This window comes from Maylandia zebra, linkage group LG2 (genome assembly GCF_041146795.1).
Source record: "Maylandia zebra isolate NMK-2024a linkage group LG2, Mzebra_GT3a, whole genome shotgun sequence".
Taxonomy (NCBI): Eukaryota; Metazoa; Chordata; class Actinopteri; order Cichliformes; family Cichlidae; genus Maylandia; species Maylandia zebra.
Window position 1 is genome coordinate 43365672 of NC_135168.1, and position 27364 is coordinate 43393035.

The 27364-nt window shown below is 39.8% G+C and overlaps 1 protein-coding gene across 1 annotated transcript; it reads right to left on the reverse strand.

Moving 5' to 3' along the window:
- Window positions 1-1214: 1214 nt before the first annotated feature.
- slc16a2 (solute carrier family 16 member 2) lies at window positions 1215-25706 on the reverse strand. Its single transcript, XM_004545529.4, has 7 exons — window positions 24559-25706; window positions 13672-13816; window positions 12897-13389; window positions 11432-11575; window positions 8859-9087; window positions 6662-6927; window positions 1215-6564 (listed from the first exon to the last, which is right to left on the reverse strand). The coding sequence occupies exons 1-6, from the start codon at window positions 24989-24991 to the stop codon at window positions 6677-6679; spliced, it is 1695 nt and encodes a 564-aa protein (XP_004545586.1). The 5' UTR covers window positions 24992-25706; the 3' UTR covers window positions 1215-6564; window positions 6662-6676.
- Between the last annotated feature and the right edge of the window lie 1658 nt (window positions 25707-27364).

The window sequence follows — 27364 nt, forward strand, 5'->3', positions numbered from 1 at the left end:
TGTGTTTTGGAAGAACAATGAATATCACTGGTAAGCAGCATCAGCAGAAATCAAATTCAGGCCAATTTCTTTAGCAGGTTTACCAAACCGCTCTTAGTACAGTGTCTCTCCTTTCTCCATGGCTAGGACTAGTTCAAGTAAATTTACTAAAAAACAAGGTTGTGACTTCTTGTCTCATTCTATAAGGTTGATTTCCAGTAAGTAAAAAGATCAGTAGTGAGGTAGTAAGTAGTAAGTAGTGAGGCTGGTAGGGCAAGAGTTGCTCAGGCAGGTTAGTAAAGAGTTCTTTACAGCAGGTACTCAAACAGGAAGTAGGATACAGGTAAGTACAAGAATAATGACTCCAAACACACAGGTGAGCAAATAAGTAAAAAGTGGCCTGAGGTATACTACCACTACCATAACAGTCGCACAATGAGTGATGGTGTACTCTGGGTTTAAATACTGCATGGACGGGGCATCTGAAAAACGTTAAGGAGAGAACTGTTCTGAGCATACTGCAGCATGTTCAGGGCTTTGATAGACTGGCCAACCAGGAGGTAATCTGGGTGGGAAGTGATCAAAGCATTAATGAGGGTTTCAGCTGTGTTCTGCAGATTTTGAGAAGGATTTAATATAGAATGAGAATTTGAGGGTGGAGTTCAGCGTCCAATCATGTTAAGGTGTAAATTAGCCACTTTTGAGAGAATTGACTTGGATGGACAAACAACATGTGCCTACAGAAGTATAAAAGAAATCCATGAATTAAACACTATATAGTCATGCAATATTAGAACGCTCACATTTAAAGGGGTTAAATAATGTAATGTGTGCCCCAGAAATATCATTCTTCATTGTGTTTATAGTTGCTTTATAAAGGAGCTCCAAGCTCAGAGTTGAAGTCAACAACTGATTTATTCTTTGCCTTGTGACACGTGCCCAGTCATTCCCTTTGTACATAAAGAGCTTTGCTTTCCGGAGCTGATTCAGCGAAGCGTAAACTTCAAGATTAACCATGACCGGGTGCCTAAGTGAGGAATACTGAGGCCAGCGCAGGACTTAAAGCCTGAATGAACACAGCCATGTTGCTCTGGTGATAGTGAACAGATTGCACATTTGATGACCGAGAGTGTGTCCATGGACAACAGCACAAAAACACAAAGTTAATCTCCAGTTGGGTGAAATAGTTGACAAGCGAAGCGCACAGCTATAGAGAAAAGAGTGACAGCATGAGCTGCAATATTATGTCTTTATTATAGGTTTAATAGAAAAAAAAATGTGCCTCTTTTGATACAGATTCAAAATTATGACAAAAAAAATCCATACATTTTTCTAGCAGCATGACTTAATCTCAGATCATGTGATGACACTGGCCTTGTTTGATCATTCTGTAAAAGGAATTAAACGGATAGATATATATTTAAAAAAAAAAAAAAAAAAAAGCTTCTTTTTTTGCAAAAGTACAGCTTGTGTGAAACAGAAGGACAAAAGGTGGCAGCTTTAAGAAGTGACGAGAGGCCATAGAGGTTTAACTGCAGGAACCTTACTGGAGGTTAGAGAAGGAAGGTTTATCAGATCCCTGTACTGAAATATGTAAGACTGTGAGGAGGTCTCAGCTGAGCATCACTGCAGAACCATACAGACAACGTACAGAATCAGTCAACAGTTTTAGCACACCTCCACTTTTCCAGTTACTGCTGTTTACATCACATAGTGTCTAAACCAGGAGGGTCAAATATAAGGCTCAAGGGCAGGGATAGGGACGCCAAAGACTCCAGTCTGGCCCACTGCATGGTTTTGGAAAATGTGAAGGAGGCCATGAATGATTTTTTTCATGTTTTGCAGCTTTCACTAATGATAAAGAACTCCCTCATGACCAAGTAAATAATACCCTAACAATTAAATCACAGAATGTTCCTGTTGAAGCTGGCCCTCTGGGTCCTTTCGATGTTTGGCCGTCTCTAGAAAAATTGTTTGCATCTACTTTCAAAGCTACGTTGAACTGCACCGCTACTGGAAATTATTTTCTTAATTCTGTTTTTGTTGCAGTTTACTGCTTACCTTTGTACCATTTATGGTCAATAGACATTAACAGCCTTAATCTCAATAAATACCTGGAAAATGGAGGGAGTGCTCAAAACTTTTGACCATTAAGTGTTTCACAAAATTTAAAAACACAGTTACTAAAAACATTGGAACATTTATAAATGTGGAAACATGATGCCTACAGTTAAGATAATTTTAAAAAAAAAATATCACTGAATAAAACATGTGGAGTGTGGAAAGGTCTATACATTATGCATGTGCAACCTGTAATATTGTGTTCTTCCTGGAAGGGATCCATAGTAATCTGCAAATCATGACTCAGCGTATAATAGAGACCCTCAGCTATGCTTTAACACATACTGTTTGTTTTAGATGTTACACAGTAAGCAGAGATTGAGGTCTGAAGAGCAGCAAAATGACACATTGCACACCGGTATAACAAGGCTTGCTACTGCAAATGGTGAAGAAATTATGCTATTTTTTTAAATTACCTATAAAACAAACAAACAAAAAAAAAAAAACAAGTAAATATGACACAGTATAATCACATTTAGTTCATCTGACCTGTATTTCTATGGGTTTTGAAACAACCAAGAAAGCACATAGGGAATCATGCTAGCGTTGCCTTTTCACGTGTACATTAGAGTTTAATGTGCCTCTTTGAAGCTGCTACATGCATAGTGTATGTCACAAGCAGCACAGGAGAAAAAGGTGAAGCTTTCTGGGAAACAGTGACAAGTCTGACAACAGCTCAAAGCTTTCTAATAATACAAAGTATTTAAAAAGAAAACATTAAGTAAAACAAGTAGTAGTGTTAGTAGTACATACATAGTTTAGGTAAAGTATAAGGGGCTCTACTGTAGGTTTAGCGGTTCCCGAACTACTACCAGCTACAGCTTTGAGTGCTACAGAGACAAATGCAACTTGTAGTCCAAGTAAGCATTCATTATTACAGTCTGACATGATCAGAATGAAATTAATGCAGTCTCATAAAGTGGACCACAAACCCAGTGATGCTGCATAGATCAAACGGCTTTGCTAAGCCAAACACTGGTTTAGCAGACACCCTGTAACCATACACATGTACTCATGTGTCTCATTTTTCATTCATTTGGGTGTTTCGCCTTTATGTATTCCTTCAGAACCGGACACACAAACTAACTCAACAGTTCTCTTTCCAGCAGTATCACAAAAAAACTTATTTATGATTCATTTAGAAGAATTATAGTAATATATGTCATTTTTCTGTATCTTAATCTACAGTAGGTTACAAAATAAAAAGCATTCAGCTGCTTCTGACCAGAAACTGGACGAAGCCGTTAGAAAATGAAAAATAATCAGTAGAAAAGTAGCACAGGTATAATTGAAAATGTTACGATTTTAATTCTGGTCTCAAATCTGGAAACAAATTTTGATCACGTGTATAGGTAAATGTAAGGCAGGCAAGTTTTCATAATTTAGGTTTCTGCTGTGACTCAAATGTCTTGTTTTTGTCTTCAAAAGTGTGATTTGGAAAACACTAACATGATGCCAACATACTAAAAATTAAGAAAAAAAGCAAAAAATGTATCTTCACAGTCAATGACATGCTAAAAACTGAAAAAAAGAAATCTATTACATTTTGTTTGGACGGATATAATTGGTGCATAAAGAAAAATCACTTTTCACAACTGGGGGGTCACCGAAGAGGACATAATGTTGCGACATTAGCTTTATCTAATTTTTTTTTACCAGTGGTGGAATATAAATGACACAGGCCCCTAGTTTGAGCAGCAGTGGAATTGACAGTGTACACAAAAAAGATAGTTTATATAATAGAATTTGCCTCATTACATTTCATATTTACATATGGGTGGATGCACTTCATATAAATATAAACCAACTCTATAAGGACGCTGAATTTGCACTTCTAGAAGCATCTCCTGAAATCATTTATAATACTTAATTACAAAATCTGTTGGGCAGCTGGTGACTGTTTTAGTTAAGTAAAAGAGGCTTTGCATGGAGGGATGATATCATGTTAAACCATTCATTTATATGGCTGGTGTAAACCCATCATTTTTAATTACCACCATTTTTTTTTTTTTTTTATTGGCCAGCAGCAGCTGCAAATTATGTAAACAACCGTTTGCACTGCCAATAAAATCTAACAAAGCCTTAGACCTCAAACTAGAGACGTGTGATTTTGCTTCCCAACCTGCGCATATAAACTGTTTATATTCCTTTATTCCATCTTATTAAGTATATCTGACAGTTAAATAACAGCATTTCTTCAGCTGAAGACAATTTCATGAAGAGAACTCACGGTGACAACGATCAGTGAATGTGTCGGAAGAGCGGGAATGCTGAGGACTGAAAACAACAGAGTAAACGGATACGAAGGCAGAAGATCTGTTAAAAACGTTTACGCACCAACTGTTTTGGAAGAAGCGAGACTGACTGACAACAGACATTTGGCAGTTTTGTGGCTCTCGGACTGTAACAGAAAAAAAGAAAAATCTCAACACAGAACAGCAACGTTAAAAAATAATAAAGAATGTCGAAGTGTTCAACTGGATTGCTGAGGATTGTGTAATTACTGAGGTACAGGTGTATGTTTCCTATCCAGAACCATTTGTCCATATAAAAACTACACTCAGCAGTGAGGTTTGTGCAGCTTTTATGCTCTGATCTGTTGTCAAGCAGGAGCGGACTGAGTAATGGCAGTGAAAGCAAGGAGAGGAAACCAACAAAGAAACGCCAGCTGAATGCCACGGCATTCCCCCCTTTGTGATTCAGTTATGCATAGAACCACGTAGAATTGTGTAACTCAAACAGCTGATTATTGCAGCTCTACTTCACGTCTGTTCGCTGAAGTCTGTCGTTCAGGAGAACTTGCAATCTAAAAGCGCAGAGGTAAGTGGTCCAAAATGCTAAGTGGTAGTTACCACTACAGATTGTCCTCCCGAGGGAATACTGTATCTCAACAAGATTGCAACTTTGTCTCTTTTTTTCCATTTCTGCAAAAACAACTAGTGATGTCATCGTAGTGATGCTAAATTAAAGCAGCAAACTGGCTGGATTATCTGTGAGACGGCCTGATGAGGGCTTGGGCCATTTGGCAGTTTTTAATCTCTGCCCCCTCTTCATCAACAGACCCCAACTTAGCTTCATATTAAATAAATGCCTCTAATATTAAATGCAGATTCACACACGCACAGGATGCATGACTATCTTTGTGAGGAAGATCACTGACATCATCCCTATCTTTAACCCTAACCATCCAAACCAACACCCCAACCATAACCTTCTTGTAAACAATCCTTAGGCCACATCATAACCTTTAAACAGGCAGAAAGGATGTGAAACTCAAACTAGTCCTTACTAAGATCACTAGGCAACCACACACACATACACTTTCAAACAAAATGCCTTTTGCAAAGTTGAATAAAGTCTATGTTTTTCACAGCCATTAAGTTCCCATAACTACTGCTTGACTCCAACTCTTTCCACACCTATAAAGCACAAAACTGTTGTCAGTTATTTTTCAAAGCTGTGTCAGACACAGTTAATTCAGATTTGTGTAGCACCCTGCTAAAAAAAAATTTCGTTTGGTGAGAAAAAAAGCAAACATTTATGCTTTACAGACTCAGGAGGAAATACCCTCTATTAACTGTGGTGGTGAAAAGTCACTGACCCAACACTGAAAACTGGTAACAGGTCAAAAACACTAAGGTTCATTGCATATGAATCAGTGGAATCAACAGCTGCCACAATTACACACGTCCTCCTTGCAGGCAGACTGGTGAAGAAATTTTGCTTACGTTTTAGACAGCGGAGTGTGAACACACAGTGACGCCAGGGTCTAAAACTCATGTGCAGCTGAGCTGAGGTGGATTGTATCTGCTGGCAATATCTGTTACCTCCTGTGACATGTACAAACAGTACGCATGCTTCTCTTGTAGCTGTAACAGCAGAAAACACAGACAGAAGCGCAGAGCCGAATACAGCAAAGCTGCAAATCATTTAAGATATAACCATGTTTTAGCTACACATACTAAATAAAACACATTGTGTTAAAAAGAAATCAGATGTTTGAGGTACAACATAAAGACATTTTGACTTTATCCCTTCACTAGTTGTTATTTTATATACCTCTTCTTCTCAGAAGATCTAAAAATAAAAGTGTATCTTTTTTACAGCTTCAAAAGCTAAGGTAGCACGATTAAATGCTATAAAATCAGAAAGACAGCTTTTTAGTCTTCATTTAGTTCCTCGTGGAGGTATGTGTTACAACGACTAGATTAGACTACGTTGTGCTTTTCTGCTTTTATCCACCTCCGACGCTAATGTGCCCTCTTTTCATCCACTCCGTGACTTGTCGCCAGAGCATTGTCAACTTCTCTTCGCATTAAACAAAAAAAAGAAAGAAAACAGCCAAAGAGGGGGGTCTTGGAGGGTTGCAGGTTAAAGATCAGCCAACAGGAAATCCACAGTTGAGACTTCTGGTTAGGTGGAGGACAGATTATGGATGAGAAAAGGTGCTGGTGGGCTGAATCCCTGAGAAAAACAGTATATGCAATATGTTTTAGAAGGAATTGGAATATCTAGACGTTATTGCATACATGTATGTTTTCACATACACGATGTGTCTAACCTTTGTATGATGCGATCAGATGTGTGTCTCTACATCTGTATAGCCGGGCAGGATGTCTCCATTGGAGCAGCTCTTGGGCTCCTCGGCCGGTGGGGCGCTGGGCAACATGTGGGCAGTTGTGGAGGTCTCCTCTGGTGATGCCTGACCTCGCTGGAGCCTGTGGTGGATCAGGGGCACAAAGAACAGCACCACGCCCCCCACCATCGGAGGCACACCAGCCAGGGAGAAGGCCACTGTGTAATTCCCAAAATAGTCATGCAGGAGACCTGTGCAGCGGAGGTAAGGAAGCAAAATGCGAATGGAAAGATTAAAACATCTGCTTTAGATCAAGCAGATTCCCAGTTTGTTTATACTGTGTATACACACAGTGAAATAAATGTACACCCTCTTCCACATCCTGCAATGCATTTAAGCTACTCCGCTGCCCGGCAGATGGTGGACATCGCACACTAGCAAAGACAGGCCGTGTGTTGACGAAGGCAGTGAAGAAAAAGATTTGTAATTACCAAACGCTGTAGTAAACAATACAGTATTCAAACCATTTACAGACCAGGGTGTGCAAAGATTATATGAGGAAGGAAATCCACATTTGTTGGGCCTCAAGGACACATGAGAAAAGAGCAGGGGGGTTTTTTAACTACAGCTCTGGGCCTAGAAGACAATAAGCTTTGTCAAGCCTCATAAACACAGTGTTCCTTAGTTTCAGTTTGTCTGCTTGTAGGCTTTAATGCTAACTAAGCATTAGAATAAACGAACCGTTTTTATGTTCTATAGTATGGTTGTTATTATGGTTGTTTTTGTGGCTTAAAGGGGCCCCAATGTGCTCATTTCCAACTATGTTTTATCTTTGGACTCCAATTGAAGGCTCTGTATGTGTCACAATTCAAACTAATATTTGTTTTTCTTATCATGGGGCCTGGTGCAGCCCCTCAGTTTTTCCTCTAACACAGTTCTTTGGTTCCAGTAACCATAAGTCAATAAAAAAGACACTTTCTCTGCATGCAGGTCACAGTGTGCATTCTCAAGTAGTGCAGTCTGATCTCTTAAATTAACATCCCACCTGCACCGCCTGTTCATATTACTTTTTGGTGATACTGTTCGCTAACAAAGGAGACAGAAAGCCAAGAAACAAGGCTGTTCATTTTTGTAAAATTCATGGAATTTGACAGTAAGAATTCCTTATTTTCTGTCTTGTTTCCTGGATTTCTGGTCAATTGTGAAAAAAGACAAGTGCCCAAAATTAAAATAAAATTTCTGATTATTGAATAGAAAACATTAAAGATGAAATTGGATCTCCTATATCTTGATTATGAAAACAAGACTTTGCAAAAGAAATGGATACAGCAAGGCTACAACTAGCAGGTTTTTTTTTTAGTTGAACAATTTGCAGGTATATACTGTCATAATGCCTCTTTTTGTTTAACCACACTATAAAAGAGGTGCATAGTAATGTATTATTACAGTAAGAAGGATTATTGGTTGCACCAATATTGCTGGCATAGCTTTGGATATGCTATCGATCTATGTCAGTGCACTGCTGTCTCTAATACTGCAATGCAAAACAAAAATCTGTCATTAGGAAGTGAAGATTATTTTGAAAACTTAATCTCTTTTAAAGAAATTAAAAAAAAACCCTGCCAGACAGCATGACTCTTCATTTAAAAAAGTACATTTAGCATTTGACATCTAAGAGTTTCAGTATGTTGGCTGAGGCTACAAAGGCCAGGAAAAAGCTGTCAGGAAGTCAGAAAGTTGTGTAGTAAAAGCAGCTCTGGTATGTGTGAGAGGCAAAAGAGATTGTTGAGATAAAGTCAAAAGATGCCTGAGTCAGCAGCGTGCTGCGACTAGTGTTCTTAGGTATTATTTTTTTATTAGCGAGCGGAACAAAAGAACGCAGATCGAAGATCAGTACTGTGTGTGCTTTTTCATGAACACAAATCCTTGGAGACGGGCAGTGGCTGGCCATGAGCCCAACCATCTCTAAACACAAACCAGTGTATAACCTGTCCTGCTGTGCATTTGTCTTTTTCCGTTTACTAATTACGTTAGTTGTACCCACGTCCAAGGTTTTTCTCTGCTAATATAATTCAGCTCATTGTGCATCCCTACTGCCAACAAGCATAGCACAGATGTGTAAATAACATATATCTGCGCTATTCAAAAAGTGGAAAACACACACACATATATAGCTTCTTACCAGCGATAGGTGGACCCGCAGTCATAGGGATAGACATGAGGCCTAGAAGGTAACCTATAGCCTGCGAGGCTTGCATGGGCCCGACAAGCTCAAAAGCTATGGGAGCCATCATGGTGAGGAAGCATCCATCACACAGTCCCAGAAACACACACACGACCACCAGCCCGGCGAACATCGAGCACTGAGGAATCATCATGGACATCAGGCCAAGAACAATGAAGGAGACCACCTGCAAAATACAGCAAGAACCCATAAACAAGCTTTGAATGTCTTGATGCTCTCCTAACATTCTTTTTGACAGATAAATATGCGTTAAATGCAGTCAGTCAGATGGCTCACATTGCTTTCTTTTTGCCTTTGTTCATGCATGTAAATCTGGCCTCAGGCAGATATGGTTACGTGTGCAAGTGGACACACCCTCCATCTACAGGCTCCACCTACACATATTTATGTCAGGTAAAGTTATTTGAGAAAATAAAAAGTACTTTGTCTGCCAGAGAAATTGATCATGAACGATAAAAAGTCCTGATATGTTCTCATACATACTTTAAATATGCAGAAAAACAAAGTTCTGATATGAGTAAGTCTTACCACTTGGCTCGGTAAGACCTGTTGGTCCTTACTGTGAAATACTATTTAAATTAAGTGTATTTCTGTGGTAACAACATAAAAGAATTTTTGAATTAATTTTTCCAATTCAGGACTCTTCCTGTGTCATCGCTCTCATCTAACGTCTCCGTCAGGCAAAGTTCAGCATCATAGTTACATTTACTATGGTAATTCACCTGAGTGCACCGGTGCCGTCATCAATCTGATTAATAAACTACATGTTAATGATTATGAAAAATATAAAAGATATAAAGCTGTCTGTTCACTAAGTGTCTACGGCATGAATGCTGTGAATGACTGTTCTGTGTCACTTCAAAGAGCCAAAGAGTGTTACTTCAAATCCCTTCACAACTACAACAATGTGGATTTAAGCAATTAAAAACTGTGTTCAACACTTGGACAAAAGAAACATACTGGATTTCATTCTATAAAAGACTCTTGCATAACTAGACTCTTTAATATTCACCGCCACACTGTCAGGAAATTCTTTATATGACTAATACTGCAAATGAAGCTTTAGAAATACTTTGCTTGATATCACAGATCAGCACATTTTAAGTATGCATGTCCCACAACTTCAAAGTTGTTTTTATATTTTAATTAATCCGTAACTCCGTGCCCCTTTGCTTAGTGAGCTGCTTGAACGAGTTTACTGGTCAAAACAATGGATCCCTGTGTTTTGCATTCAGCAGAAGCCGCACGTGCAGGAAATGGCAACTCCTGTTTGTATTCACTGCACAAATTGCTCTCACATCACCTTGTCTATTTCCTGGAAAATAGACAAGGAACCTGACATTATCCAGTCATGTAATTCCCCTTGTGTTCGCAAGTCTGTTTTTCATTCCAGAGAAACATAATGCCATTAAGCCATTAATAAAAACGAATTTCTAATTTCACCAAGGTAATAAAAAATAAATATTTTAGTAAAATTGGGCCTAACAAACAACACAGGTGTGTGAAAAAGTGTTTGCCCCGCTTAAATGTTTCAAATCATCAAACATATGTACATATGTACACAAATGTAAACACAAGTAAAAACAAAATGCCGTTTTTAAGCGAATTATTACATAAATTAACTGTTGTATATCACATCTTTGGAAAGCTGAGTCCCCAGGCCTGATTACTGCCACACGTGTTCTCGATCAAGAAATCACTTAAACAGAACCGGACTGACAAAGTAAGCAGTTGACCAAAAGATCGTCAAAAGCCAGACACCATAGTGCGATTCAAAGGAATTCGGGAACAAATGAGAATCAAAATAAGTGAAAACTCCCAAGAGGTTATAAAGCTGTTTCTAAAACTGTGTGACTCCAGTGAACCACAGGGAGAGCCAGTATCCATAACTGGCAAAAACACGGAACAGTGGGGAACTTTCGAGGAGTGGCCGGCTGACCAAAATTACCACATGAGCGCGGCGGCGATTCATCCAAGAGGTCACAAAAGACCCCAGAAAAACATCCGAAGAGCTGCAGGCCTCACTTGCCTCAGTGTTCATGACTTCATAAGAAAGAGTCTGGGCAAAAAAAGCCTGCATGGCAGAGCTCCAAGATGAAAACCACTGCTGAGCAAAAGGAACATAAAGGTTCATCTAGGTTTTCCCAGAAAACATCCCGATTATCCCCAAGACTGTTGGGAAAATAGTCTGTGGACTGACGAGACAAAAGCTGAACTTTTTGGAAGGCGTGTGTCCCGTTACATCTGGCATTTCAGAAAAGTAACATCATACCAACGGTCAAATATGGTGATGGTAGTGGGATGGTTTGGGACTGTTTGAGTTACTCTTACATAGTAAGGAAAAGCATTAAAAAAAAGTGCTTGTGTGGGTGAATGAGGCAAATTTTATAAAAACCACTTTTTGACAGGCACACTTACCACTGTGAAGTGCATTAGGTTTTCCCAAAAACAGACCAAACAGTAAAGAAAAGCAGTCTGCATAAATTTTAGAGCTTCAATAATTCCCTCACCTGCATGTAGACTTTCCGTAGACCAGGAATGAGATCCCCGATCTTTCCAAAAGTGAGGCGTCCCACCCCTGATGATGCTCCTATGCAAACAAGGAGCACCCACTCCTTTTCAGTGCCCTTGAACTGTTCTTTTACAAAATTAATCTGAGAGACACAATAAGACAGAATCATTACTGTGGACACTGTTAGTCCGTAAAAGTCCATCGTGCATATAATGACAAAGATATTATACAACGTGCTCATGAACCGTATTCTTCATTGCCGAGAAAACATTACACTCAGCATTTGTTGGAGTGGAATTGTTCATCCTTCACCCCAAATCAACCTCAAACATTAACAAAATGTCCACATCAACAGACCTTTGGAACTGCGGAGCAGGAAGACTGAACGCATATAGGTCAGAGCCTCCCGCTCCCTTTAGCCGTGACCCCCAAATTAGATCCAAAACATGAAACCGCCCTCTGAAGTCTTTCCTGAACATGCTGGTCCTTGTGAAATATTTGCTCTGCTTTGAAGGTCTACATTCATCAATGGCCATAGGATAGGTATGTTTAGGGATACAGAGAGGCCATACAGGAGAGGTTTCCTGAGATGGTCGAGCCAATACAAAGACCGGGGCAGTGTTTACATCTGGGCCCGGGCCTGAAACAACAGGCCTGACAGAGGGAGGCCGGAGCTGGAACATCCGACATCTGGATAGAGGGAGATCAACTTCACAGCAACTTAACACTTCATCTTCATTTTTTACTATCTTATTATCACACCCCAAATTCAATCAGAGTTCAGACTTTGAAAACATACTTGAGTTTGTGGATGTAAACAAAATGGATAAATGGACTTCTTTTACTTTCGGCTTCTCTAGCTGAGTAGTTTAGTTAGTAAACTACTGTCAAGCTCTTTGGCTTCAACATGACATATTTAAATTATAGATTTTCCCTTTGGGCAACCTTTTTCAAAGGTTGTACACTGAAGCAGAAAAAAAATTAAGAAGAGCACAATTAACTCCTGGCAACTGAGTGCTGTTCCTCACAGAAGCTATTGTGACAAACTCTGTTATCCTTATTGAGAGGGACAAAGGCGATGTTCAGCCACTGCTCATTTACTCAGTTGACATGCATTCAATTGCCCTCTTTCCAAAAGGCCTACAGAAGATGAATGGCACCAGACCTCCCACAGTGCAACAGTATGGCTCTGACATCAATCTCACTCCCCCTCATTTCCAGTGTCAGCTGAGAAAAAGCATTTTTACATCAAACCCATGATTAGGAACCCCACTGATCTCTAATGCTCTTTGTGTAAGCGCATAATATAAATAAAGAGGTCGGAATGTTTTACCACAGCAGAAATAACTGAAAGGCTGTTAAACAGTGCTTTCTTTATTCACATAAAAACTGGGCTTATTGTAAATATTTATAAAGCAGCACCATTTAGAAACAATTACTTCTTGCCTATCTTATGTTCTTACCAGATGGATATATGGCACGAAATAGCCCAATACAGCTGTAGCCACTCCAAATGCCCACACTCGGTATGTGACGATGTGAAACACACGCAAATTGAAGTACTTCCTGATGGTGGTTATCGCCCTGCTCCACCTGCCTCCACTTTGAGCATTAGCTTGAGTTTGGGATTCGGCATGGTCGGGGCCTATTCCTTGGGGGCCCATGTCTCCCCCAGCAGGGATCAGAGGCTTGAACATTAGCGCCAGCAGAGCCTGGATCAGCATGAAGACGCTGAGGATCTGGAATGTTCTGCTGAGGCCCAAAGGTTCCACCACCTCTTTCAGTAACACCGGAAGGCCCATAGAGAAGAGGCTGGCACCAGCCGTCACCACACCATTGGCCAGACCCAAGCGCTGGCGGAAGTAGTGGCCCAGGATGACCAACGAGGGCTGGAAGGTGAAGGAGGAGCCGCAGCCAAACAATATGCCGTATGTGAAGTAACGAAGGATCAAGGAACTACAATGAAAAAAAAGGACATCAGGAAGAAAAACGAGCATAAATATAATAATAAATAAACCCAGTGTAGGTTGTCCACAGAAAACTCTCACAGAGGACCACATGGGCTAGCCGACATGGGGCCCACATGGGTTTTTCATGTGCAAGCTCATAATGGTTTACCCACAAAATTTCCTCTTGGAGGCCTAAAAGGGCAAAACATCTAGAGCCCCTGATTTAGCATATAATTTTACATGGTTTCATTCATATTTTCAAAGGACGTATCTGACAAACATGTCTTACTTTGCAAACGATGTACTGAGCAGTCCTATAAAAGCCAGTGCCGCCCCACTCACAGCCGTCTTCCTGCAGCCAAAGTGGTCTGTGAACATGCTGACCACAGGTGAACAGAAGAAGATCATGCCCATGGCCAGGGCCCCAACCCAGGCTGGAGAGGAAGTTGAGAGAAGAAAGAATTCATCATCAGAAGCATGTGGAAATCTCAGGTGTTATACCTATCACCTAAAGTAAATAAAAGACACTGTTATATCTGTTTGTACACAAAGCAAAGATCAGTGTGTGCAGTCCTTGACCATTAAAACATAATTTTTTCCACGTGTAGAAGTTATTGCATAAAAGTTAAAAAAGGCATCACTGAAAAACAACATGGCCTTCATGCACGTATGCCTGGGCCTCTATGCAAATCTTTATGTTTTGTTTAAAGTTTTTGAGAGCTTGCAAGCTGTTTGCAAATCTGCCACCTGACCTCAGCAGCAGCCACGCTCAAAGTAAACATGTGTAGCATTTTGAGTCTTGCCTTTAAATGCCCCATACAGTAGGTATTAATTAACCCAGACAATAAGAATTTTGCCCACAAGATTTCCCGAAGCTTTGAAAAACTACAAAGCTTTGTATGCTGCACACTAGTTTTTTCTTCTCTGTCTTTGTGACTCTCTCACCACCTGATGTGATTTGCTATTAATATACATTTATGTAACTCTACTCATTATTGTGTCTACACTTGCATCATGTAGATCAGACACGCTCTATAAGATTTCTCATGGTGATTAAGCAGATCAAAAAGTGAATCAAAGTGGATAGTTCTGGCCTGTAGAGCATGCAGTGTTAAAACATAACGAGGCAGATTTCTCTAGCAGAGACACCGCGTACCCTGTAGTACAAACAAACACATGTCTGGATCCAGTCCCTGAGGGAGCAAAGGTAGCTTTGATGTCTACCATGGTGTCTGGGCCTTGGGTCACACTGGTCCAACAGTCCAATAGAAATGAGACCAGAGAGACTACTAAACAGCCTGATGGCAGGATTTATGTACCTAAGCGCGCGCACACACACACACACACACACACACACACACACACACACACACACACACACACACACACACACACACACAGAGTTCAGAGTGAAACATGAGCTGTGCACCACTGTATAAATAGTCTTAAATATGGACACTATTACTATACTATACATGTAATACATGTTCTGGTACACAGAGTACGATTAAAGCACAGGACTCTACTCGAGTCTTTCTACAGTTTATTCTTTCAAATTAAATGGAAAAAAGGGGAGGGGGGTCATACACCCAGCCATATAGGTGGAATCTACATCCTCAATAACAATTTCAGTAGATTTAATAGTATAATATATTAAATGCTTTTGATACACATTCACTAGTCACTTTGTTACCTTGCAGTGCTGGGTTAGACTCAGAATCAACAAGGTGATGGAAACAGGATTTTGGTCCGCGTTGACATCATAGCATCACACACTTGCTGCACATCCATACTGTGAATCTCCTGTTCCACCACCTCCCAATGGTGCTCTAGTGAATAGTGATATACTCATATTACAAATGAGTATATCATAAATGACCATCATAAATGGTCCACTATAATACATAGGTAGGCTGTGATGCTTAAATTATGCTTTATTGCTCAAGGTGAGACTTTTTCTAGTCCAGTCAAATTCTAAATAGCATACTTTGAGGAATTTGCAAGTAGTGAGACATAAAAACATAAAAACAGTGCCCTTTAAGTTACCTAAAAGTGTGAACTGGCTGATAGTTATGAGTGTTTCTATTGCTGAATCACTGCATTTCCTCAGCTTCAGATATTATTTCTTACTGATGTAGCTCCTAAGACCACTTAAGCTACCACCTGTAATACTTTTCCTTTTTTCTGTTCAATACTAGATGTCCAGCTGGTTTGTCTGGAAAATACCACAGGCTCTTAACTTAATCTCACCAATCTCAGCTAGTGATTGCGGCGTTCCCATCTGGACATGCACTGCTGCTAGCATGCTGTTTCTTGCAGACTCATTCTTGGAAAGCCCAATATCTGACACAGAGATGTAAAGTGTTTTATAACACTCAAATTGGTCAGTTTGGCATTATAATGTAGTTCCAGTATTGCTTTTTTTAATGGCTCTAGCACCTGCAGTGCTAGTATTGCACCAATAACAGTTTGGACATGACAAACCAAAAGGTCCGATGTGAAATCAGAGGGTCAAAACAACAGGCCCGTGTCACACTGCCTTACAGCATACTCTATATTCTGGCCAGCCCCACAACAAAGCCCCATTTCCCTGTGTCCTGACACAACAACTGAGTGCACTGTGCTCATTAGAGGGGATTAGGTCCAAACACTTTCAAACAAAAGCAAAAGAACACAGTGAGGGAGACTGGAGCCAAATGAAAAGATGTCTGTTTGTGTGGGGTAGCAAAGAAGGGGGTTAACAAGCTTCCATCTCTTAACATGATTGATGCAGTCTGACAAGAAGCAGCATACTCTATAGGACCCATATTTATGTTAGAGTAAGAACACTTAAGGCAGAAAAATGCAGTTGGGTTTTATATAATAAGAAGTTTATATAAGACTAATGAGTTCAGCATGCTTTATGCTAAGCTGTAATATATGCATGCAAGACAACTGTGTTTTGTGGATTTCTTCTATGTGTTATGTAATTAAAATGTATATTTACATAACTGTGTCTAGTCTAATCTGTGTCATGTGTAGCCATCCTAGACAACCATATATATGACAGCTAAAAGGTACACTAAAACTAAGTCATTCATATCACAAAGGCCCTGTTACTCCATTCATAACAAAGCTGAAATTTAACCAGGCATTAAATTACCTACACTGCAGTTACTAAATTATTAGGTTCACAGATCCTTTTTTATGAGCAGCTGTAGTGCAATGAGAAACTGACACTATTTTGTTGTCCACAGCACCAGATTTGAAATGAAATAATGACGTTTAACTGCCTACTTTCAGTCTTAATTTGAGAATATCAGGATTCATATCAAATGACTAGAGTAGGAATAATAGGTCATTAGTCCCCTTGTTTAAGGGGGCAGAAAGTACGATACTTTGAAGGGAAACTGCTCAGAATATGGTCTGTGGGTTTTCCAGAATAACAAAGACACTGTCCTTGGAAAGATCCCTTGCTGTTGTTTTTGTTTTCATTGCTTTGAGAAGCACCAATGACATTTTCTTTCACTTCCAATGTATCCCGCAGTGTATGAAACCATCCGCTTAGACGACTGCGAATGCAGCGCACTGCTGCTTTCAGCTCAAAATTATTGTTTCTGAGCCAGTGAGCCCAAACAATCAAAAACACATCTGTTCAAATGCTTTCTGACGATATTTTCCACGGCTGACGCAGACACGGGGAAATGCTGCTGAACCTAAACAATGCATCACACTGTTTCTGAGAGCGTCTTGGGGGACGTACTCCTAAAGAAACAATAGTCATAGGTATTTTTGTCCCTCAAGGTAACATAAAATGCTCTTAGCAGGTGCTGAGGCAACATAATAAACTGAAAAACACAAATACATTGCTTTACACTGCTACGATCCAGCAGTGTGTTTTTTGATTATGTACGAGTAATACCTATGATCCAGCTCAGGTTTCAAACTGCTCCAAATGCACAGATTCAGAGCATTTTTTCTACTCTATATCTATATGATGAGAGCACATATCCCTAATGTGGTCAGTCAGTCAATCATGAGATATTTGGCTTGAATTTAGCCAGAAAAGAGCTAAAACTTCTTCAAACGCAGGCAGTGCACAAACTTACAAGCCGCACCAATGTCCAGTATTAGATCAAACATGTTGAATCATCTATAATAATAATGGATTGGATTTATATAGCACTTTTCAAGGCACCCAAAGCGCTTTACAATACCACTATTCATTCACTCACTGGTGGAGGTAGCTACAGTTGTAGCCCCTCTGGCCAGCACCAGTAGGCGGTAGGGTAAAGTGCCCAAGGACACAACGACCAGGACAGAGAGCCCGGGGATCGAACCAGCGACCTTCCGGTTACAGATACGCTTCCCAACCCCATGAGCCACGGTCGCCCATGTGAATCAACTGTGAATCAACTGTGAATCATCCACGAATACTACAGTAGAGTCCAAGAACAACACTGTGAAGATGAAGATAAGCATAAAAGTCACCTTTAAATCAGTCATTTTTATCTTATAATAATTAATACCATACCAAGTTAAAGATTAAAGTCCATAATAAGGACAGAATGTTCATTTTAAAGAATGAGAAAACACTGCTTGTATCATAAAGACAGTAGAATGGTAAGGATGTTGTGTTAGCACAAATATAGAAAGTACAACAGGTGAGGCGACACAGTTCGCAAAGGCTTGCTAGCAGAAGGCATGTGGAGGCCCATCTGTCACAGATCAACCAGGAGTCTCTTCAAACAGCTCAGGCTCAGACCATAAATGAGCTCTGACAGCAAAGCTATCAGGATGCTCCTTGAGTCAACCATTCCCTCTGATGTTTACAAATCGCATCATATTTCAGGCTGAGAGTAAGTGCAAACTGCTTGTGTTGACACTATTAATAAAGCTGAAAGGGGTAATCCTTTTTATTTTTTTTAATGGATGTGTTTTGCGGAGATTTTACCCTGTCATGTGTCAGCGTAGTAGTACAACTGAAATTAATTGGATTGAACTGAAATGATAGTTTCTGCAACATCCTCTATAAACAGATGCATTTTGGTATTGAGGGGACACTGGTGTCCTAGTCGTTAGGGTGCATACCCCATAGGCTAAATTGTGATCAGTAGAAGGGTCCAGAGCCAAGCGCCTGTTAAATGGACCTCATCCTATCTAAATACAGAAAAAAATGCCTAAAACTAACCAAAATCAACCAATAAATACTCTTTGTACACATCTTTATATACCTTTTTATAAGCGCATGGAGTTTGAAGAAACTTTTTCCAACCTGAACCCATTCCACTGTCCACTGGAATGCTAAAAATGCCTCGTTGCACCCTGATCTGCCAACCTAAGATTTCCAGCTGTCCTGGGAGATGCTGGAGAAATCTGGAGCAGGGGAAAAACAATAACACACTACCTACCAAGAGCACAGCCCTACGTTAATGGTTTAAGACATGTTCTTGGCAGACAGACTATTGTGTTACTTCACTTGTTTTTGATGTTTTTGAGAAAATCCAACAATGATTATTAAGCACATCTAAAATAATGAACTAGCCACTGAAGAAACACAGAGATAAACCTGGAATCATTGTCTTTGAAGGTTTCCCCAGTTTCTCCAACCACTGTGTATACAAATGTTATAAGCATATGTTGCACTTCATTCTTCCCCATGTTTAATGTTCTGTTAAAGGCTTTTTAACAGTAGAAAGACTTTCAATAAAGACGCCATCGTTGCCTTTAAGCAATGAATCAATGAGTTTAAAGTGAAACAGAGTTTAAAAGGTATTTTTTTTACCTGACTGCTAACGATGGCCAAGATAAATAATGCACAACAAGGTCACACAAAGAAAACAGAGATATGATGAAGCACAACTCAATATTTGGAAGACAGCTTTAAGCAGTTTAGTAAAACATCTTTAATGCCTCTCACTTGTTGGCTAGTTTTGGCTTGTTGTAGTTATTCCTAACTATATATTGTCAGCATGCAGCGAATGGCTGCTTTTAATCTTCAGATACTTTCCAACGTCCAGGCCAGTGAGTGTGAATGTCCCTGTTATTTCAGTATTCTCAGGGTTTTCAACACTTAAAGTTATGAATGCATAAACATTATGATGTTTGAGTTAAAAAGGCTCTCCTTTACCTGCAGCATTACTAATGGAGCCTATCTGGCAGAAGCTTGTCTCAAAGTCTTTGAACCAGGAACAAAACATCACGAGTAATTTTTTAAATGGACCCAAGAAATCACTTAAATTAAGAGAAATCTAGCAATAAATTAGACTACAGGTGACAGGGCAATTAATTTTTGACTAGTAAAAAGGAATCAACTTTTTAAGCTTTTTTGGGGCTCGATATTAGCAGTTCTTATTAATAATAACCGGTGTAGCAACAGCTGAAATGTAATGAAAGAAAACTAAAGTGTGTCCCCTACTTTCATCCAACAGCAGGCCCTCTACACTTACCCTGGATAAACAACAAATTGCTAAACACATAACCTTGTTCTACGCAAACAGCTGATCAATAGTCAAGATGAGATAAACCCAGTAATTGTTTGATCTGTCTGACTGAGCTACCTACCGCATAATTACCACAGATACTGCGCCACTCATTTTGGCTTCAATCCTATCAGTGTGACAGGACCAGGTAAGCTGTTTATCCAGACTGACACCTAAAAGCTGGACCTGCCCTGAAGTCATATCCAGACAAGACACCAACTTGTCCGTAAGCACTGCACCATAAGGAAGTGTGGTTCTGCCACTAAAGCAAACATTTCCTGACTTGATCCTGAAAGGATCAAACCACACTTTGAACTTTGAAGGTGAATCCGCTCCATTTCTGTTTTTTGGTTGTATTTTTTTAAGTTGTAATACTGCTAGGCTAGTAGTTAGCGAGTGTTTTACACACTGTCAGTCTCTTCCATGAAAATTAGGAGGGACCAGCAATCTATTAGCAACCAAAGCGAATGTAAGGAATTTTCTGATGCAGCTCCCAACTCAATCAGTTTCAACAAATGTCACTTCCAAAAACTTAGAGGAACACAAATTTTCCCTAGCAACCAGAGGTTTCTGGGGATTGCCGACCGGTCTCGATCCCTTTGTGTCTGCAGGCTTAGCGGAATAACCGTAACTTAGCCACCAGCATCTACACTGAAAATATAAGCTTTAAGGTACTTCAGTTATAGTTCAATGTTCCTTATATTGAAATCAGCACTGACGTCACGCAAGAAAGCGTCACCATTTTTCATTTTACATCTAGCGGTTAATGTAACGAGGCATCAGTTTTCTATGCTAAGATAAAAAGATTTTGAGCTGCCGTCAAGGCCAGTGATAGAAGAATAACAGTTACCTGCTATAAAGGCTAAAACCGTTGGCTTTGAGAGGAAATTGTTTCTTTCAGACTAAAGTTAATAATATGACAACAGTTCAAAAGTGCAATCGGCTATATCCTTATTCATTTACCATCAAGGTTATGTAGCCCATTTGTGCAGAGAAACAAGTTTTAACCTCCTATATTTGTATTGCTTTCAAGTAAAGCCTAAAAATCATATACAATTCTTGATAAATTCTTCAGTTGGTTCAACAAAAAAGTTTGCTATCCAAGTTATTCGCATCGTGGCTTTTATTGATTTCCATTTGTTTAAAAAACAGTTTATTTACATATTTATTTATTTACATACATAGTGGGTTTTGACACAATTAGACTCAATGAACAAAGATATATGTGCCTAACATGTCAGTAAAACTATTCTATAATACACTCATGCTTTAGTTAACTGAGCTTGTGTTTTCAATCTTTCCAGATTTAGTTTCTAAAAATGACGTGGTTTGTTCTATTATTTTCTCTCAGTTTTATTGCAGCATTCTTCATTTAGCTAAGCTCCACATCAAGCCACAGGGCTAAAGCACTGCTCACAATAGGTTAGTGAGTTTTCTTATCGGTGCATGCTTGTCTAGAACAGTCTGTAAGATATCCAGGAACAAGCGTAATGTAATTTCTGAATCTTTCACTCGGTGTGTTCTTTTCCCCTGTGAATTTTTTACATCATAAGTCTTTGAAGCAGAATCTGTGACCTAATGATTCTGGTCATTGCTATTACACTTACTAGATCCATTATTGTGCCATTAGTGTAGATGTGGTCAGTGCATGAGGCAGACATGAGTCTAGACATGCCAGAGCTTACTGTGGTAGGAATGATAAATATCTGAGTTAAATCACTCGCATTCTTTGTCATCTTTCTTTAAGAGTGCATGATGAAGAAATCCAGGCGATGTTTAAGTCCCCAAGAATCATTTCACTGCATTTCTCTCTGTTGATTTGTAGATTTGTGAAGCACAGCACATTCAAGCTAGCGGGATTTGATGTAATGTAGGTGACTAAAGCCAACAGGCTTCTGCAGCTGGAGTCATCAGATGTTTTCTCACATTCGCACAGATACCATAGCCTACTGGTATAGTTACTACAGAGTCATTAAGTATTCTTGTGAGAGAATAAAGTGCATAACGCTCAGTAAGTAAACCAACTTTAGGCTTAGAAACAAGTAGAACTTGATGAGCTACTTTTTTTCTCATCACAATTTTCCTCCTGCTCCGTTTCACGGTGGCACATAGATGGAAATAGTTTTAGGCTTCAATGAAAAATTAATTCCTTCCTCACTCAGTCCCTTTCTTCTGCCCCTTCACACACATTCCCTCTTTGCCAACTTTGCTGCAGCTGAAACAGTGCCGGCTGCATTTTGAACTTTCCTCCCACATTCGGTGCAGCCACGTTCATTCGCACACCACCTGACTGGGGGCTCACCCCTCGCTGATTATGAAAGCACCCCCCCCCTTCCATTTTCAAAAGAAAGGTGTGCCGGGCACGTGCACTCACTTTACAAGTTTACCAACATTTTTGTGGTAACAACTGGGAAAAAAATGAGTAAAGGTGTCATGTTAATCACGGAGCAAATCATTACCATATGTGACTCATAACCCACACACACCTCGCCGTCATTAAAAATTTAAAGTACCTACTGTTCTCAACCCCTACTTCGATACTGCTACGGTATTCTGAAACTCACTTGTTTACTCCTCGATGTTTATAAAAGACCTCAGCAAGGCCTAATGGTGATCTCTAAGTATGATTTCATTATATCCAGCCTTTTGTTATCCCTTATGGTCCTTTGCTTTTTTTTCTATTGAGCAGTCTGACATCTTTTAAAATGTTGTACACGTGTGAATTTAGACCGGATATCTCAAAAGAAGCCTTTAAGATCATAGCTATTGTAGCTAAGCTCTTCCCCTGTGCTTTTTTCCTGCTGCTCAGGTAAAAAGGTCAGGTCTCAGCCTACTCACTTAATCTGTTCACATATGAGCTCAACCCAAGAAAATGCTGGAGATGAAATCCTAAATATGTCAAAAAATGGGGAAGAGAGAATATAAACATCCTGTATAAAATTCCATCAGCTTCTTTTAATAAATAAGATGTCTTTCCTATACCGCCCCGCCCCCCTATTGCTTTTATACTGATAATAATAATAAAGGTTCACATTTGTTCCAGCAAACAGCATTAGTGCCATAATCCCTTCCCACATTGTGACCTTAACTTTTGCATGTGATTGCGGGAACTGACGAGGATTTTAAGAAAAACATCCACTCCTGTTACATGATTCCCGAGCTCAAAACATTTCTCTGTATGGATCAGTACACTGCAGAAGCAGCTTTCACGGTTTTCACAATGAGGAAGGGGAGGAGGAGAAAGAAAGGCAGGAGGGTCCCTTTCTTCTCCCCCCAAACAAGAATTCCCATGATTACTCCTTTAGTCAGTATTTGTTAACAAGATTAACAAGCACAAAGCTAGAAGCCACGGTTACCCAGAAGCCCAGAGCTTCATTAGCAACAAATTGGACGCTGACTTTGTGAACTCACTGAAGAATAGAAATGTTTCTACTGGACTTGCAGGCACAAGAAAATGTCAGATTCCTGCAAACAATTGGAGTAGCACCAGGCCCATTGTTTCTGGGGACTAATTTATCTGCAACAACAAGACTGAACTGTCACATTCCTGTAAATGAACATCAGTGATTTCTTTATTAAGACTGATATCCTTGACTGCTTTGTATAGTGCCTTTCCCGTTGCAGGGAGCTGAGCGCAAACAGTAAATAAGGATAGAGAAATAGTCTGACCATTTAGTAATGAAAGCTTATGATCCTAAACAGAATGGTTGAAATGGGAGAAGTGGGTAGGGTAATGATGTGACTCTAATAATAACTACCTGTTAGATTGTATTAAATACTACAAGCAGAAGCAATATCCCTGATTTACATATCTATCGCAGGATTTTTAATCATTAGTCATGTGCATCTTGGGGACTCTAACAAGTCTGTCCATACTGGTCCAGCAATGCATGGGTCAGACATTCGTATGGACCAATATCGGCCTCGCTAACTGCAATTATCTGTCTACTACCACCCTGGCTGATATTTAACAAAACAGCTTTGTTCTGGCCAAATGTTCAATGATATTGTGGTAAATAGCTTAAAATTTTTGTCTTTGTTTGGTTGTTGGGAACCAAGAGGGGAAAATATAACAAGAAAAAAACAGCACTCCAATATCAGCTCAGTACCGGTGCAAATGTTCACAAATATTCAGTCCTTTGTGCTCACTATATCATTAAGGAAACCTTTATCAAAGGACCCACTGTAGCAAACTGTGTTGTGGATAAACAGACAGCCTTAATGAATAGTTAACAAGTGCCTACGGTGCTTTTTCAGTTAAGTGCCTGTAACTCATTAGAATGCTGGTGCTTTGGAAAACAAGAGATTTCAACAGGATGTAAGGAGCAATTTCAGAGTAAGAGAAGAAAATAATAATTCAAAAATAAGAATGCAGCAATGAGCATACTTTACACCTGCTGGTGGGGCACTTGTTTTATTCATTACTGTGTTTAGTGTTCCACTGGGAATTTAAGTTATTCCACTTTTTTCTAAAGTGATATACATATTAAAATAAACATCCTGTAAATTAATATAAAGTTGATGTTAAAATGTTTATTATAGTAATTGTGCTTTAAATGACACTTCCACAGCTCTAAGTTCCACTTTTAAAAAAAATCCTATAATTATAAACCAAATGTGCATCAAGATTCTCTACTCCTGTCCACCAGCTCACTTGTGGCTTCAGCTCCAGCCCACCTGAGCAGAGAGATACTGCTCAGATAGTACTTACTCACCCACTTTGAACTGGGATGTTTGGTCTTCAGGGTCTGTGTGCTCCTTCACCAGCATCATGTGCAGGATCCCGAAGGAGTTGTGAATTCCGAAGATTGACCCGTTGCACCAGGTTGCAGCAAAAACCACCAGCCAGCCAGCGAAACCACCTTCGGGTGGGACGAAGCCAGCTCCGTGGCCGGGCTTCTCTACCTGCACCCTAGCCTCGAAGTCGGAACCCGGCGTGAGGGGTGGCTTGCAGCCGGTCTCGATCAGCTGCGTATTACTGTCCTCCTTCACGATTTTACCCTCGCTGCCGTCCGCCTGGTCATGCTTTCTCGTGTCTAGGTCTTGAGGGGCATCCCTCTGCTCCATCTGAGGACCTGGAGCCGGCTGTTCCGTCCGTGACTCTCTGTCGGACGGCTGCGCTTGGTTGTCTAGCCCGTTGGTCCCCATGCTGTCTGATCTGGCGGAGAGGCTACTGTGGGCTTTTGGCGCACATGCATGAGATATAGGTCGCTGACATAAGAGCACCGATTTGAATAACAGCTTTGATTGGTTAGCTGTCAAACGTGAAAGACGGATGGTGTTTTTCCTGGCACACAAGCTTCCTACACGCTGCTCGCAGCCCCAACTTCAGCGAATAAACTCCAACCTGCAAACATAGCGTGTGTCATTCTGGCCGGAGGTCTATATTTCCAGGAATTAGCTCGCACCGCCTATCCTTCCTTTTAATGCAAGCCTGCCTAACCGCCTATAAAGACTAACACCATGTATTTACTTGTGTTGGCTCTTCTCCTCGGTGCCGAAAGAGGATCATCAACCTGCGAAAACGTTCGCTCCGCCTCGACTCCGTGTAGCCCCGTCGCGCAGTTCCCGCACTATCATCAACATTTCCCGATGTTAAATGCAAGAATTAGACGCTTCTTTTTATCTTTACAAGGTGGATATGTAACGTAGGTAGGCCTGTGCATGTCCCGTAGGCTGTAGCGGTTCTCAAGTGTCAACACACACCGAGCCGTCATTCAGCAAATCCACACACCCCTCCTCCTCGACCACCTCCTTTCCCCGGCGGACGGACAGTTGGAGCCAATGGTGGAGCTTCAGTACAGTTACAGTAGAACGAGTTTGCACTTCGTGGCTTTTCGCGGAAAAACCCGAGTGTGGCTTGCTTTTCCTCTCTTGTGTCGGATTAGTAACAACATCCTGTGGCTAATGCAAACATCCGTTTCAGCGCATTTTCCTCTATAATCTAATCTAATCTAGTATAACATAATATAACATAATATAACATACTGTGTATTATATCGACACATCAAGAGATATATCTACTTTTGTAATTTTTGCAAATTTTAAATTTAATTTTTGTAACAAGTCTTGTTCGTTTGATTAAGTGACCTAATATCTAAAATAAATAATATTAATTATAATTTTAAAAAAAATACGTCTTAGCTTTATTAAAGTTGTAAATAGCTCTAAACTATCAATTGAATTTTTAGATTAAAAAATGTTTTACATCATTGTGGCAGACGTCAGGCACGTTATCTGCTTACTAACTCTCTGGATTGTATGGATATGGAGAAAGGAAAAAATATCATCCAAAAACTCTAAATACGGGATTAAAATCTAAAAAAAAAAAAAAAAATCGATTTACTAACTCGAAATTTGAAGATATTTTCTCAATTTAGATTGATTTTCTCACATGTTTGGGTTAGTAAGCTGATCATTTAAGACACCTAACTCACAATTTTGACATAATGACTTATTCAGTTGAGACGTATAGTTTTAATATGTTGGTGGCAAGAAATCTTTATTATTTAATTCATGGATTTATTTATTTCAGTGGCATAAGTAAGGTTTTAGTATAGGGTATTGGGGGGAAAAGACAGCAGAACTTTACCATCTATGGTGTTAACGGGGTGAAGGGTCAGGAAGCAGCAATAACGAGGATTCACCACTATGTGGCGCTACAAATCAGTGTGAAGGTCTCTTATTAAAAAGATTTTAATCTCAGTCAGACTTTTACATGAACAGATGCATAAATTCCAGTGGCTGTGAAGACAAACTGCATGATATTTTAACATATGTACAGACAGGTTTTGTTGTCTGATATCACAGCAGAAACCTCAAGTGTAAAAAATATCACGATTGATGGTTTAATTCCTGCTTCAGCTTTGAGGACTTGGGACTGATCTTAATGTTCAGCATTAACCTGATCAGTAACATCTGCGCTTTTCGTACTGTGATGGCAAGTGAAAACAGTCTTGGTAGGTTTGTCAATAAGTTTATTTATAATGCAACTGAACAGCAAAGATAAAATGTTTATGCTACTGGCTGCACTCCAGAAAGAGAAAACTAGAAAATCCTTCACTGATGTTTGGTAATTTTGAGATATTTTGATAAGCCTCTAAGTCACTATTCTGTGGTGTTGATATACATTGTGATCTACACACTATTTATACTGCCAGTGTGCCAAATTTCTATTCGTAGCCTGGTATTCTAAAACATTCTGCTCAATGTCATCAAAGACTCTGGGAAGTACTCGTGCTGAGGGTGTCACAGCACCCCCTGGCCAACTGTATAGGACCTGTATGTCAATTAAATACTGAAAATGAATAATTAATACTAGAAACTAGAAAGTGCATTTTCTGAAGAAACTGCAGTGTGAATGCTTGAATCTGAATGTATGCACTGAAATGAATTAATTACTGAATTTAAGTTAAAAAGCTTGAATGAGATTAAAAAAAAACCCCGAATTTAACCTGAAAACAAAAGTGCTGAACTGCTAAAAGCTGAAGGTTACACAGAAGAAGGAGTTGGAAAAAAGCT

Coding starts and splice junctions, on each gene's coding strand:
- slc16a2 (XM_004545529.4), bottom strand. CDS start 24,991: ATGGGGACCAACGGGCTAGACAACCAAGCGCAGCCGTCCGACAGAGAG. Junction 13,817..24,558: donor AACATCCCAGTTCAAAGTGG/GTGAGTAAGTAC, acceptor CTTCCTCTCCAG/CCTGGGTTGGGGCCCTGGCC. Junction 9,088..11,431: donor TACGGAAAGTCTACATGCAG/GTGAGGGAATTA, acceptor TGTATTTTGCAG/GTGGTCTCCTTCATTGTTCT.